This window comes from Bombus vancouverensis, unplaced genomic scaffold (genome assembly GCF_051014615.1).
Source record: "Bombus vancouverensis nearcticus unplaced genomic scaffold, iyBomVanc1_principal scaffold0066, whole genome shotgun sequence".
NCBI classification, from domain to species: Eukaryota; Metazoa; Arthropoda; class Insecta; order Hymenoptera; family Apidae; genus Bombus; species Bombus vancouverensis.
Window position 1 is genome coordinate 280,390 of NW_027468957.1, and position 14,225 is coordinate 294,614.

General features: G+C 38.4%; 1 protein-coding gene and 1 long non-coding RNA gene across 3 annotated transcripts in view; one reads left to right on the forward strand and one right to left on the reverse strand.

Annotated features, from left to right (window-relative positions):
- The first annotated feature begins 1,167 nt into the window (after positions 1–1,167).
- LOC143304937 (uncharacterized) lies at positions 1,168–2,204 on the forward strand. The gene is made up of 4 exons (XR_013061604.1): positions 1,168–1,192; positions 1,580–1,877; positions 1,998–2,077; positions 2,146–2,204. It is a non-coding gene; the product is annotated as an uncharacterized LOC143304937 (long non-coding RNA).
- A 10,731-nt stretch (positions 2,205–12,935) lies between these two features.
- The window catches only part of LOC143304950 (omega-amidase NIT2-A-like), a 32,257-nt gene continuing 30,967 nt past the window's right edge, over positions 12,936–14,225 (reverse strand). For both annotated transcript variants that reach the window (XM_076627499.1, XM_076627500.1), the window contains one exon: positions 12,936–14,066. In XM_076627499.1, the coding sequence (XP_076483614.1) occupies positions 13,933–14,066 (134 nt within the window). In that variant the 3' untranslated portion in view covers positions 12,936–13,932. The remainder of the gene's footprint in view (positions 14,067–14,225) is intronic.

The following is a 14,225-nucleotide window of genomic DNA, read 5'->3' on the forward strand; positions in this document are numbered from 1 at the left end:
TAGCGGCGAGACACTTAGAGAATCCAAACCAGTATCAATGGAAATTAGTCAAACGAATTTTGCGCTACATAAAAGGGACCGCAAACATGGGACTCTTATATACAAAAGCAGGCAGTCTCGAAACCTTTAGCGACGCTGACTATGCAGGCGACAAAGAAACAAGAAAGTCGACATCAGGCGTTGTATGTAAGTATGCGAATGCGGCCATCACATGGCAATGTAAGCGACAACAATGTATAGCTCTATCTACGACCGAAGCTGAATATGTCAGTGCAGCCTCAGGAGCGAAAGAAATTATGTGGCTAAAGAAAATATTTCTTGAATGTAAATTAGAGATCCTCAAGTATATGCTATGTGTAGACAATACTAGTGCCGTGAAATTAATTAAGAATCCAGAATTCCATCAAAGAAGTAAGCATATTGACGTAAGATATCATTTCTTGCGAGATTTATACAATAGAGGCGAAATTGATATAACGTATGTAACAAGCGAAGAGCAATTGGCAGATATATGTACAAAGGCGTTGCCAAAACCGAGATTTGAATATTTAAGGAAAAAGTTAGGTTTGAAAAGTAAAAAAGATATTAAGAGGTAATTGTTTGTAAACATGTAGAGTTTTTAGGGAGGGTGTCGAAGTGATTATTACTTCTCAAAAAAAAAAAGAGGAAAAACTCTACATGATCTGTTTAGCCTTCTAGTTTTTTTTGTGTAATAAATTAATTTGTATGGAAAAGAGAAAGGCGGCTGGCAAATGTACTTGAGAAGGCATTGACAAATTAATTTTCAGATATTTACGACAAGAGTTAGAAAATATTAAGAGATAATTTGTAAATTTGAGATAATTGTTTGTAGGGATGTAGAGTTTTAGGGAGGGTGTTGAAGTGGTTACCACTTCTAAGAAAACTCTACATCTGGTCTTTTTTAGTTTTCTCAAGCACTGAAGCCATCGACAGCGTGTAGACAAAAGACTGCGACGAAGTCAGGCCATAAACAGTAGACAGGCGACGTTGGCTTCGGGGTTTTTCAGTTATTAGGTAACACAGCTAGCGTGCGGATCTGGACCAGCTCAAATTGTATTTTTACTTATTACACTTCTACTTAAATATATTTTCTACCTTACAATTTATCCACGTGTTTTCTCTGTTTACACACCGAATAACCTCAACAGCACGTGTGTTGTAAAATTTGTAGGTAATACTTTTAGCATGATGGTTATGTCAATTAAGAAATGTACTAAAAATACATATATATATGAAGTAAAGGCTTTCGCATAGTCTATCACAGTGTCATTCAGCAGGTCCTTAACTGGGTAGGAGTACCTGTCAATGTCTATGGGGAGACCCGTGGGATATAGGGTCATGAACCATAAACATGCATGTTACTTATTGTTCATTATTAGCTGCTTGGAATATAATTCTCCTCATTAGACGAGTGATTATTACTACATATATCAAGGCAAACATTTATACATATACATTTATGCACGGGAAATTCTAATACATTGCCTGTAAGGACAGTAACTGAATGGCACTCAGTCATTCTATTAAATGACAAAAATTTCTTTTACTCTGTGTTTAGGCTATGGTAATACAGAGAAAGTCGAGTTGAGTTCTCTTTTAGAATCAGAAGGTTTGCAAAGTCAAATAGCACAACAAAAGAAAGCTTTGGAAGAGAAATTCAATGAAGAGAACGATGAGACTTGTGAGACTAATTTTTCTACAAATGTAAATTCGAAAAAATATAATGTAGAAAAAATGGATTGTGACTCTGAAGAAGCAAATGCGTATAAACATCACTTCATACCGGGACCATCTTTCAATTCGATGACTGATATAATGCCACCTGCACCTCCTTTACCACCACAATTAATGGCCAAGTAAGTACAATTTAAAAATTCTAATGGAATGCTGAATACTTCTAATATTAATAAGTAATTTGGAATAAGTTTAACATTTTATTTGGAAAAAAAATTCGAAATTTTAATAAAATGTACTAGATTACCAGATAATGATACAGACGCACTTTCAAGTATGTTGATGTCATGGTATATTAGTGGTTACATGGTATATTACACAGGTAATTATTTCATATAAGTATTTTATTGTATATTAAATTTTCAATGGACTATGTTATTTCTTTTGTAGGTTATTATCATGGTTTGAAACAAGCAAGAAACAATCAAGAGAACAGAAAGAACTGTTGATTATATCAATTTTTTCAATAACAATATAACAATAATATAAGATATAATAAAATATAAAACTCATTGTATTTATTTACTTCAATTATTTGAAATAAAGAACAGCTTTATTTTCATATAAGACTTTAAGACTTTTTTAAAAATAATTACTAAGATAAGAAAACATAAAAAACATATTTTTGATAAAATACACTCACATATATATGTCGGGTTATCATTAGGATTTAAGGCGCGTAATGATCCTTCGTTTGAATTAGCCATTGTTTTACGAAACGGGGGAATATATTTACGCGAATAAACAAGATTTTACAGAATATTATGAATAATGAGTTTAATAAATAATAAGATTAACAAACGATAAGTTTAACTAATAATTAGATTAAAGATTAATAAGTTTAACGAACAATAAGAGGGACGAATAATATGTCTTACGAATAATGAATTTAATTAACGCTATTAACAATGTTCCGGGGTTCAAACGAATCCACGGTCAACGGGATAACTCTTTACTATGTGTAGAATAATTTTAAACACAAAATACAATTGCTGAGACACTCGGTAAATTGCTCGATGTATCACTTTCCAAGGCGATCACACGAATGAATATCTGATGAAAATCTTTTTCGCTATACGACTGCATTTGTTTGTTATATGCTCGCTGGAAACATCGAGAAGGTTCCAATCGTTGTTGCTAGGCAATTTCTGTCAAAAGTTTGTTGTATACTCTTTGGAAACATCGAGAAAGATTCAAACGCCGTTACTAGGCAGTTTCTGTCTGGAGATTGATTCCTAACACAACGTGTGTCCCATTATATCGACATCTCTAAAGTACAATTCTATGTGATTTCTAGGGAGAACAATACAACCGATCCACACCTTCGTTAGGCAAAACGTTTATCCCGTGACCGTGGCTACGTTCGGCGACCAGTTGTCACCTCGAACCCACTTTCGCTTTCACAAATATCAAACAATTACAAATGGCAATTGCTTAATTACAGTTATGATAAAATCTAGGCTAAAGCATTAGAAGGCTTCCTCAAAATTGCAAAGGGAAGGCTCCGGTTTTCCTTTCATCTCCGACATATATAATACAAGGATATAATACAACCGAACATTTTAAACTTAGCTTATAGCGCGTGCGCGCACATACACGCACATACATGACACACATGCGCGCATACACACATGCACACACATGCGAATGATTTCTCGAACGATAATCCATTTATTTATATTTTTCAATATTTGTCCTTACGATTGCGTATTTATTTGTTCCACGTATCATATTTATCTATTTGCATAACTGTAGGTGACATTTTTTTTAACAATTTTGCTAATATTTCATAACTTTTTAATTCATATTTCAAAGTGGTAACAGGTGTTTCTTTCTTTTCAAGAACGCGTGAATAATAGATAGCGACAATCACGCGAACGCTAGTTACAGCTGACTTGGCTTACATTGTAGCATTCGAACTAGAGTATACGAGCCGTAAGCGCTATTGAAAGTTCAAAGGCCGACTAGTGAGCTTCATCCTATCTCATTTTTTAATCAGGCGATGGATCGACGAATCGTATTGATTTCGAGGATTATTATAGTTCTGTGGGAATTTTAAAGCGTGGTTTGTCTAATCTTGTCTCGTTAGCTACAGACTCTTTGGCGAGCAGCCTGAAACTTGATCCAGTTTCGAGAAAATGAAAAATTCGTTTCTTCTCTTTGCTTCCCTGTTCCTTCTTTCCTCCTTTTTCCCTTTTTACATCGCGTTAAGGCCCATTAAATAATATTGACTGCCGTGGACGCTGGCTGAGAAGTGCACTTTATAACTAGCTTTAAAATCACTGACGTCGATGAGGACAAAGGTAAGTTAGAGTCATTTATCTGAGCTGGTGTTATTCGACCTGAACTCTGCAGCTTTTCAGAGCTTCTTTCGTTTTTCTTTTAAGAGCACAGATGTTAACTGGTCTTTTGTTACGTGTAAGAAGTATGTACTAAAGCTTATTTAGCACCAATTGGTTGCTCAAAGTCGAGATATACATACCTATATTATATTAATACGTTACAGAAGATTAGGCGTTAGTTAGCTTATGAGAATTTATAGTGTGTCACAGATCACAAAAGCAGAATGACTACTTTTTCATAAACGATATATGTATATGAATTGAAAGTTTAACTATTACGCCACATACTTCTCTCGATAAACGTCGTCGAGTGCATATTGTTAAGAAATATTAGCCATTTGAATTCAATAGTTTCGAAGATACTAATGCTTCTGTGAAGTTTTTGCAGGCTGTTAATTTTTTATTGAGATACTACAAATTTTGAATAACTTCGATTAGAAATAAAAATCACATTACATTAACGCGTAGAATGTAACGTAACGTAGATAATGTAAATATAAATTATATTACAAGGAAATAATACGGGTAAGTAATGTGAAACATTCTGGTTAAAATTGCATCCTTTGAAGGCTAGGACACACAGTACTTACGAAGTAGATTAAGTACCAAATGGGGTACTTAAGAAAATTCATGTTGTCATTGTTTAATAAACATCTTTAGCTAATAGCCTTCTGCAAAAGCTGGTTTAAGTTATGCTAACTTATTCCTTATTAATTGCAATTATATTGTTCGTATCTCCTAGAGGATTAACAATCCATTTTTATAATGGATAATAAAAGTAAATTTCTATTAGGTTGTCCCAAGTTTCTTTCGTTTTATAAAGAAATGACAGATGCACAACATATTTTGTTTTATGTTATTCTATATTATTTTACATTAAATTGGAAAAAGGTGGACCACACGTAATTCAATAAAATAATATAAAACGAAAAATGTACATCTATTACTTTCTTATAAAACGAAAGAAACTTTTGGAACAACCTAATATTTCTCTACTACGACGCTTTTACAGTGCTAAAATATTTGATAAAAATGTTAAGAAATTCTAATATTGATTTAAGCGTATCGATTTATCTGCTCTTCATATTTAATCAAACAGAAATTGTTAATTATGATTTCCACTTAAAAGCGGATTGCATATTATGAGGATAAATTATCAAATTCATCTCTAATATACACATTAGAGAATCATTCATAGCCGCCATCCTGTTTACCGCTAACATTCCTGGTACTCAATAATTCATTAGGTGACTGCTTTAGCCGCACAGAATACACCTACAAATAATTAATCGCGATTAATATTCCATCGACTTTTGAAAATCCCTCATGTGATCTATTTCATGCGATGAGAATACGTATAAATTGAGATTGCGATCGACCATCCTCAGTCGGATAAATCGAGTGACTCAAATTATAACACAAAAAAAAGTTAAAACTAGTTACATTATCTTTTTCAATTTTTATGTATTATTTGGCGGAAGAAACTTTGGTAATTGGTAAGTAAAGTTCACCTCCTTAATGTTAATGATTTTAATATGTTATTAAGCTCAAAGTTCTAAGGAATTTTCTATATATATATATATACATATACATAACTGTGTGCGTATATGTATAATATGCGTATATGTATAATATACGTATAACAACCAAAGTTCAGCTCTCAAGTGTACGCAAAACTTTTATGTTCATTTTACGCTATACCAGTATGTTTCATGAATTTGTTTGCTAACAGTATCGAAACAAATAACAAGCAGAGGACAAGCTATTCATGAATTGTTTTGCCAGCGTGTACGCTCCCAATATTTTCTATTTGAGAAAACATACTTGTTGCTATTGCAACTACAAATATCTTTACAGTCGACGCTTTTGCCGTGAATCATTGGCTAACATGTAAAATCGAGAAAAAACATGGTTTATTCTGATGGAAATGTGGAAAACCGCAAAACAGATATAGAAGGGAAAATAAAGGAAAGGAAGGTAGATAAGTAGAAGCTTGGGGCCAAGTTTAATTCACTGAAACCGAGCTGCTTGTATTATCACAAAACAAAATTGCCAGTACGTCATTTCCGTACTCTCGTCCTCGCGAAAATGGTTTCGCTTGTTAAGGAAAAACGCATTGAAACTTGATCCAGTTTCGAGAAAATGAAAAATTCGTTTCTTCTCTTTGCTTCCCTGTTCCTTCTTTCCTCCTTTTTCCCTTTTTACATCGCTTTGTTTTACATCGCAATTTACATTTATTTGTAAAGTTTGAATCTCCTCGATATTGAAGATGTTGAAGCTGCAAGTATGTATTTCATTTTAATCCATTCGAGACCGAGATTTAATTGTAAGACGATACCGAGGTGTCAGTACGATCTGAATGTTTAGTTAGAATGATTCTGTGTTTTACTCTCTCCAGGGTATCCTTTTCATACTTTGATTTTAAATCGATGACAATCTTAAATAGTATGCCTCATATTTTTAAAATATAAAATTATATACTATGTTATTCTATAATGTATTATGTACAGTCATATATATATATATATATATATGTCGGATCAGGATTCGAATTTTGGGCGCGCGACGACTCTTCATGTGGACTAGCCATCGTTTCACAAAGCCGAGATTTTATTTACACGTATATACAGGTCTATCACTAAGCTTAACAAATAATAAGTACAACTAATAATAAGTCTAACAAACACTAAGCCTAATGAATAATACGATCTACGAATAATTAAATTAAATAATACTATTAGCAATGTTTGAGTTCAAACGAATCCACGGTCACCGGGATAACTCCTTACTAAGCGAAACTAACTTAGACGCAAATGCGATCCTCGAAAACGCTCGATGTATCACTCTCCAAGGCAATCGCAGGAATGCCAGCCTCGTGGAGATTTTTCTCCCTGTACGATTGCATTTTGTTTTCTATCCCCGTTTGGAAGCATCGAGAAGGTTCCAAACGCCGTTGCTAGGCACACTCGTTGGAAGCATCGAGAGAGTTCCAAACGCCGTTGCTAGGCAGTTTCTGCCTGGAGTTTTGGTTACTAAATACAATGTATGTCCCATTGCATCGGCACCTCCGAGGCAACATCACACGTGGCTCGGCCCGCTCTCGAGGCCGCATGCCGCCACAACCACACTTCTCGGAAAACACATACAACCACTCCAGACCTCCGTTAGATAAAACATCCATCCCGTGACCGTGGCTACGTTCAGCGACCGATTGTCACCTCGAACCCAATCTCGCTTATTACAAATCTTAAACAATTACAACTATAATAAAATCTAGGCTAAGGTACTAGAGGATGTTCCCAAAATTTCCAAGGAAGGGCTTCGGCTTTCCTTTCATCTCCGACACGGCCATCCTGACTATCACACGTCCTCGGGTGTACCTTCGTTAACAAAACAAAAGGAAACAAGATTAGTGTCACTGTGATTAGCATTCAAAGTGCCAGTTGCATTCTGCGTGCTTTCAGTCGGGTCGTAATGACATGACGGACCATTCTCGATTTCACACCCAAATGGGTCTCATCCTTCGAATCGCACATACTCTCAAAGTTCGTTACATAACCAGCTTCGTAACACGATCGCTGTCAACACTAGACCGCCTCCAGCCTCGTGACATTGTCACTGTCGGTACTAGACCAGCTCCAACCTCGTGACATTGTCGCTATCGGTACTAAACCAGCTCCAACCTCGTGGCATTGTCGCTGTCGGTACTAAACCGGCTCCCAGCTTCGTGACATCGTCGCTGTCGGTACTAAACCGGCTCCCAGCTTCGTGACATCGTCACTCCCAGTGCCTGACCGCACTGAACTCCGTCCCATGGCCGCACCTGGGTTCATATAATTCTACGATCCTCTGGGATCGGGGTACTCACATCGCCATGGTCACTGTTCTCGTCATCACAACAGACATCCAACTCCGCAGGAATGCGACTATCCGGCATTTTCCTTAACCTGTCATGACTGTACTTGTATGACCTTTTCCCATCCAGTGTTTTCAAGGTATATCGGTCTCCTTCCAGGACCTCCGATATCACAAACGGACCCCTGAATTTTGGATCCAATTTTGTCTGGTTCCTTTCTTCATTTTGGCGTAGTACCAAATCACCAGGATTAAACCTAACTACTTTAGCTTTGGTTTTATCGAATCTCTCTTTGTCATACCTAGCACTAGTTTCCATCTCTTTTATTGCCTGTTGTCTTACACTGGAGATATCTATTTCTTTTTCCTCGATGTTATCAGGTAGTAATAAGTCATACGGTCTTGCTGCTCTACCAATCAATAACTCTAAAGGACTCGATTTGGTTACGCGGTTGATGGTGCAATTCAAAGCCAATTGCATCTCCCCGATCGCGTCTTGCCATGAACGCCCGGTCGTTTCTACCGTTGTGAACATATTTTTTAACGTGCTCATAACACGTTCTACTTGCCCATTGGCCCTACTTGCACCGGTCGCGATCAAATGAACTTTGATTTGTTTGCTTGCACAGAATTCTTGAAATTCCCGGCCCGTGAAACATCTACCCTGATCTGCTATTATCCGACAGGGACTACCGAACAAAAACACGGCGGACTTAAGTGCCTTGATAACGCTGAGCGAATCCAATTTGCGTGTGTGATATAAGTGCACGAATTTCGTAAAGGCATCGATCAAGACGACGACATACTCTTTCGAGTCATTCTTGCCACTCAGCTTGCCCGTTATGTCCATATGCACCGTATGCCACGGTATGCCGGTCTTAGGTATAGGATGCAGTTCAGCCTGTATTTTACCTGAACTAGCCTTCGAAACTCTACAAGCATGGCAGTTCTCGACAAACTTGCGAACATACTTCGCCATTCCCTCGAACCAATAATACTCATAGAGCTTCTCGAGCGTTTTATCCCATCCTAAGTGCATAATTGACTGATGCACATGGTTGATGACGGACCATCTAAAACCTCTCGGAACAATGGGTAAGCAAAGGGTTCTGCCCTTTCGTTGTACTTTACGGTAAAGTGTACCGGATCGCAGTTCGTAGGTATTCGCGATATCTTCCGCGAGCTCTTCGTTCTGTAATTTATTAACGATTTCGGAGATTTGCGGATCGCGACGTTGTTCCGCTAATAGCCAGTCTTCGGAGATCTCGGCCAGATTAATCTCTTTCTCTGCGACCTTGTCTATCGTACGGCGATTCAAGTCTACGGGGTTTCGCGAAAAGAAATCTACGTGGGCCATTCGTTTACCCTCTCGATACATGATGTCAAAATCGAATGTTTGCAAATAAGCCCACCACCTATAAACCCGGTCGTTTAAGTTTACTTTGTTGCTGGAGGCTTTCAAAGAATTACAGTCGGTAACTACTAAGAATTTCCGTCCATGTAAGTAGTGTCGGAAATGCTTGACGGCGCTTACTACTGCTAGTGTCTCCAGTTCGTACGAATGATACCTAGATTCCGCGGGACTGGTCCTTTTACTATAATATTCGATGACTCTGTTTTCCTTTTCGACTCTATGCATTAAAATAGCTCCATACCCCTCCGAACTAGCGTCGGTATGTAGCTCTATGGGACGATTGGGATCAAATATCATTAACACCGGCGCGTCGGTCAGAAAGGAAATTATCTGTTGTCTTATCTTTTCGTGCCTGTCCGTCCAAGTTATGTGCTTGTTACTAGAAGTGAGTGTGTACAAGGGTTTCATCACTTGCGAAAATTTAGGAATAAATTTTCGGAAGTAAGAGGCCAAACCTATAAACTGCCTAAGCTGTGTGACGGTCGACGGTGCAGGTAAAGAATTCAAAGCTTGTATTTTTCCCGGGTTTGGACGAACTTCTCCGTTACGAATTACATATCCCAAATAAAGTACCGACGTCTTCAGAAAAGAACATTTAGCGAAATTGAAAGAAAATCCGGCGTTTACGAGAGTGTTTAGTACAGTGTGCAACCTTTCTAGAGCTTGATCTATTGAGTCGGCGATTATTAGAACGTCGTCCAAATAAACAACGACATACGAATAAGCGAGGTCGCCTAAGGCCTTGAAAATGGCTCTCTGGAAAACGGCTGGTGCATTTTTCAACCCAAACGGCATCGTCACGTATTCGTATTGACCGTCGGGGGTAACGAACGCAGTATATTCCGTCGAGTTAGGGTGAATGGGGATCTGGTGAAATCCGCTAGCCATGTCCAGGCTAATGAAGTATCTCGCACTCTGCAATCTCGCGATTTGGTCAGCAATAAGGGGTAAGGGATACCGATCCGCGACCGTATTTTTATTCAGCGCTCGAAAGTCTACGCACAATCTGTCTGAGCCGTCCTTCTTCTTCACGAGTATTATAGGGCTCGCGAACGGCGAATTACTAGGTTTTACAATTTGTGCTTTAATTAACTCGTCTATCCTCTCGCGTACTATTCTTCGCTCTTCCACGCTAAGCCTGTAAGGGCTTCTCTGCACGGTGACGTTGGGATCGATTAGCCGTATTTCCAACTGGCCCGTACTGACGCGAGTACGCGGGAAACCCGTAATGAATGATTCTTTAAATTTTTCGAGAACAGAGATTAATCGATCTTTATAGTTACCGATCACATCAGTGTCAACCTCGTTAATGTTGACCGCATCTTCCGCGACTTTACCACAAGCGTTAACGACCTTTGTTTTACAAATAACGAGGCTATCTTGCGCGATATTTACGTCGAATCCCTGGCTCAAAATCTCGCGACCAATCATGATGTCGTATTTTAGGTAATCGTCAGCAAGGACATGAAAAACTATCTCCAATGTAAGATCGTTAATACGAACAGTGGACAAAATCTGAAGTGTACTCTTAATACAAGTATTCCCGATCCCCCGCATCACTACCACATCGGTTATTCTTTTGCCCGAAAATTTCGAGGCTAGGGACTCTTTGATTAACGAACACTCGGCCCCAGAATCAAAGTAAAATGGATACGACTCACCCAGATGGCTTAATCTACCAGCCGGAGCATCCACTACACAGGAGTCGATCCGGCGTTCGTCAATGGAATCGTAGTTTCTTTTCCGCGATGATGGGCAATTAGGCGCGATATGTCCCTCCTCGTGGCATTTGAAGCAGGTCACCTTCGACGATGCGGCTGGTCGTTTTTCCTTCGGGTTTCGTATATCCTGCTCCTTCCCCGTTTGTGTTTGCAGGCGACACTCCGTTCTCCTATGTCCGTGAGCACCACAGCGGTAGCACTTAATCCGAGGAACTGATAGCCTGCTGCGTTTAGCTTCAGGTTCCGTTAGTGAATTTCTTGGCGAAAATGTCGGCTGATCGTTGTAAGGAAGAATCCTCATTTCATCATGAAATTGGTCCTCCGTCCTGATATTATTCGCGAGCGTTAGTCGCCGAAAGCGTCGATCTTGTGAACTCAGCATATAAAGGGCGAGGGCATTGATCACTTCGGGCATCGTTAGATCTTGCAACTTCATCTGCAGCATGGAGCGGAGGCGACTACCGTACGCTCCCGGAGATTCAGTCTCCGACGGTCGTTCTCTGGATATCCTTATTAACGCCGAAGCGGCTGTCTCTCTGCCACCAAAACGCGAAAGAAATTGTTCCTTAAACGTTGGCCAGGTAAGCTTTCCACCGCGCACCATTTGTGAAAGCCAATGCGCAGCAGAACCCCTTAGGGCGCGATTTAGAGCGGAAAGTAACGCACTCTCTTGCATCGGGTGGTCTTTCAAAATCAGATCAGCATGAGAGCACCACGCGGATGGATCGGCGCCCGCGCCTTCGGGGTCAAAACGTGGTAACGTTGCATCCTTAGATTCCGTACTCGGTCGTTGCTCCCCCGGTTTGTGCGCTAGCGTCTGAATTAACTCGCGCATAAGGTCCATTTGCTCTTGTAGCACTTTAAACGGTTCTGATCCCACTTCTGATGTCGGATCAGGATTCGAATTTTGGGCGCGCGACGACTCTTCATGTGGACTAGCCATCGTTTCACAAAGCCGAGATTTTATTTACACGTATATACAGGTCTATCACTAAGCTTAACAAATAATAAGTACAACTAATAATAAGTCTAACAAACACTAAGCCTAATGAATAATACGATCTACGAATAATTAAATTAAATAATACTATTAGCAATGTTTGAGTTCAAACGAATCCACGGTCACCGGGATAACTCCTTACTAAGCGAAACTAACTTAGACGCAAATGCGATCCTCGAAAACGCTCGATGTATCACTCTCCAAGGCAATCGCAGGAATGCCAGCCTCGTGGAGATTTTTCTCCCTGTACGATTGCATTTTGTTTTCTATCCCCGTTTGGAAGCATCGAGAAGGTTCCAAACGCCGTTGCTAGGCACACTCGTTGGAAGCATCGAGAGAGTTCCAAACGCCGTTGCTAGGCAGTTTCTGCCTGGAGTTTTGGTTACTAAATACAATGTATGTCCCATTGCATCGGCACCTCCGAGGCAACATCACACGTGGCTCGGCCCGCTCTCGAGGCCGCATGCCGCCACAACCACACTTCTCGGAAAACACATACAACCACTCCAGACCTCCGTTAGATAAAACATCCATCCCGTGACCGTGGCTACGTTCAGCGACCGATTGTCACCTCGAACCCAATCTCGCTTATTACAAATCTTAAACAATTACAACTATAATAAAATCTAGGCTAAGGTACTAGAGGATGTTCCCAAAATTTCCAAGGAAGGGCTTCGGCTTTCCTTTCATCTCCGACATATATATATATATATAATAATATAATTATATATATATATATAATTATAATTATATATATATATATAATAATTCTATATTGAAAAAATATAAAATTAACATGATATATACATTACTACATAAGTTATATATAAAATATGTATATTATACCCTTGCCTACTGACTGATATGAATTTCTTTCGGTCTCGAATGCGTTAAAAGAGAGCGCAAAGAAGTCGAAATTACTTATTGTAATTAGTAAAACGACCTGAGAGGCAGACAGATACAAGAAAGAAGGAATATTATATTAGCGGCATTATCATGTTTTTGCTCTCTTTAAGTCTTTCATCGAGACAGACAATCTACAGGTATTAATCGACCAATTTCTCCAAGCTGATAACTTCAAATTGATGTTTATATATAAGAAGTGTTATGTGTTAATCTGTCTAAATGTTTAAAAGGTGTTATAAATTAAATGTTGTTAAACGATACGTAAGTGCCTTTTGATCGTAAATTTTACTATCAAGGGGTCTTTTGTGTATGCGTAATCATTGTGAATTATAACAATTTATGTGATCGATATTAAAGGTGTTTAAAAGCATGTATTTTTTTCTATATTATTATTCTCCTATAATATTATCCTATATTATTATAATATCCAATTACATGTTGATACACAAGATATACAGATTATTATTTATAACGTTTTGGTTTTCTTAATTGAGTCATTCATTTAGTACAAATGATAAGAAATTAGTAATAATTCACAAAAAAAGGATATGGTAGTAGAAATATTATAAAAAAACATTTTCTGTTTTAGTGTAGAGTTATTCCTTCTTACAGACAGTGTCGTACAAATCTGTACGTCTCTGAGAAAATGTAGGTATCTGAGCCCTTACTTCCTCAACAACTTTTACATCTGATAGAAAAAAGAAACATACGAAGTAATAAGTAATGCTCACTAATAAATTCAACAAATACAGAGGAAGATGGCTAAATCGATAAATTAACGAGACTAAAAATTAATTACATCATGGATCTCTCGCTTTTAATTTTAAGCTGTAAATTACCGATATCGGTGACTGCCATATTCTCTTGAGTTTCCAAATCGTAAAGAATCTTTCCCCAGGGATTGGTCAACTGTGTATGTCCCCATGCGACGTAACTTGCTTAAGGAACACGAGCCGGTGATATGCAGGCAACGTATAATTGATTATCATTCGCTCTGAAACGCTGAAGTAATGACCAGTGCAGTGGTCCAGTGGTCATATTGAATGCCGCTGGATATATCAGCATTTGGCAACCTAACCCAGAGAAGCAGGAAATATGAAGCCACCGAATACCAATTAACTTCGTAGTTGCACGGTTCACATTCCATCATTTCTGAATATGCGAGGACAGTCCTCTTATTGTGCTTTTAATTCTTTTATTTGTTTCATTTTCAGCAAATATACTGGTTTTTT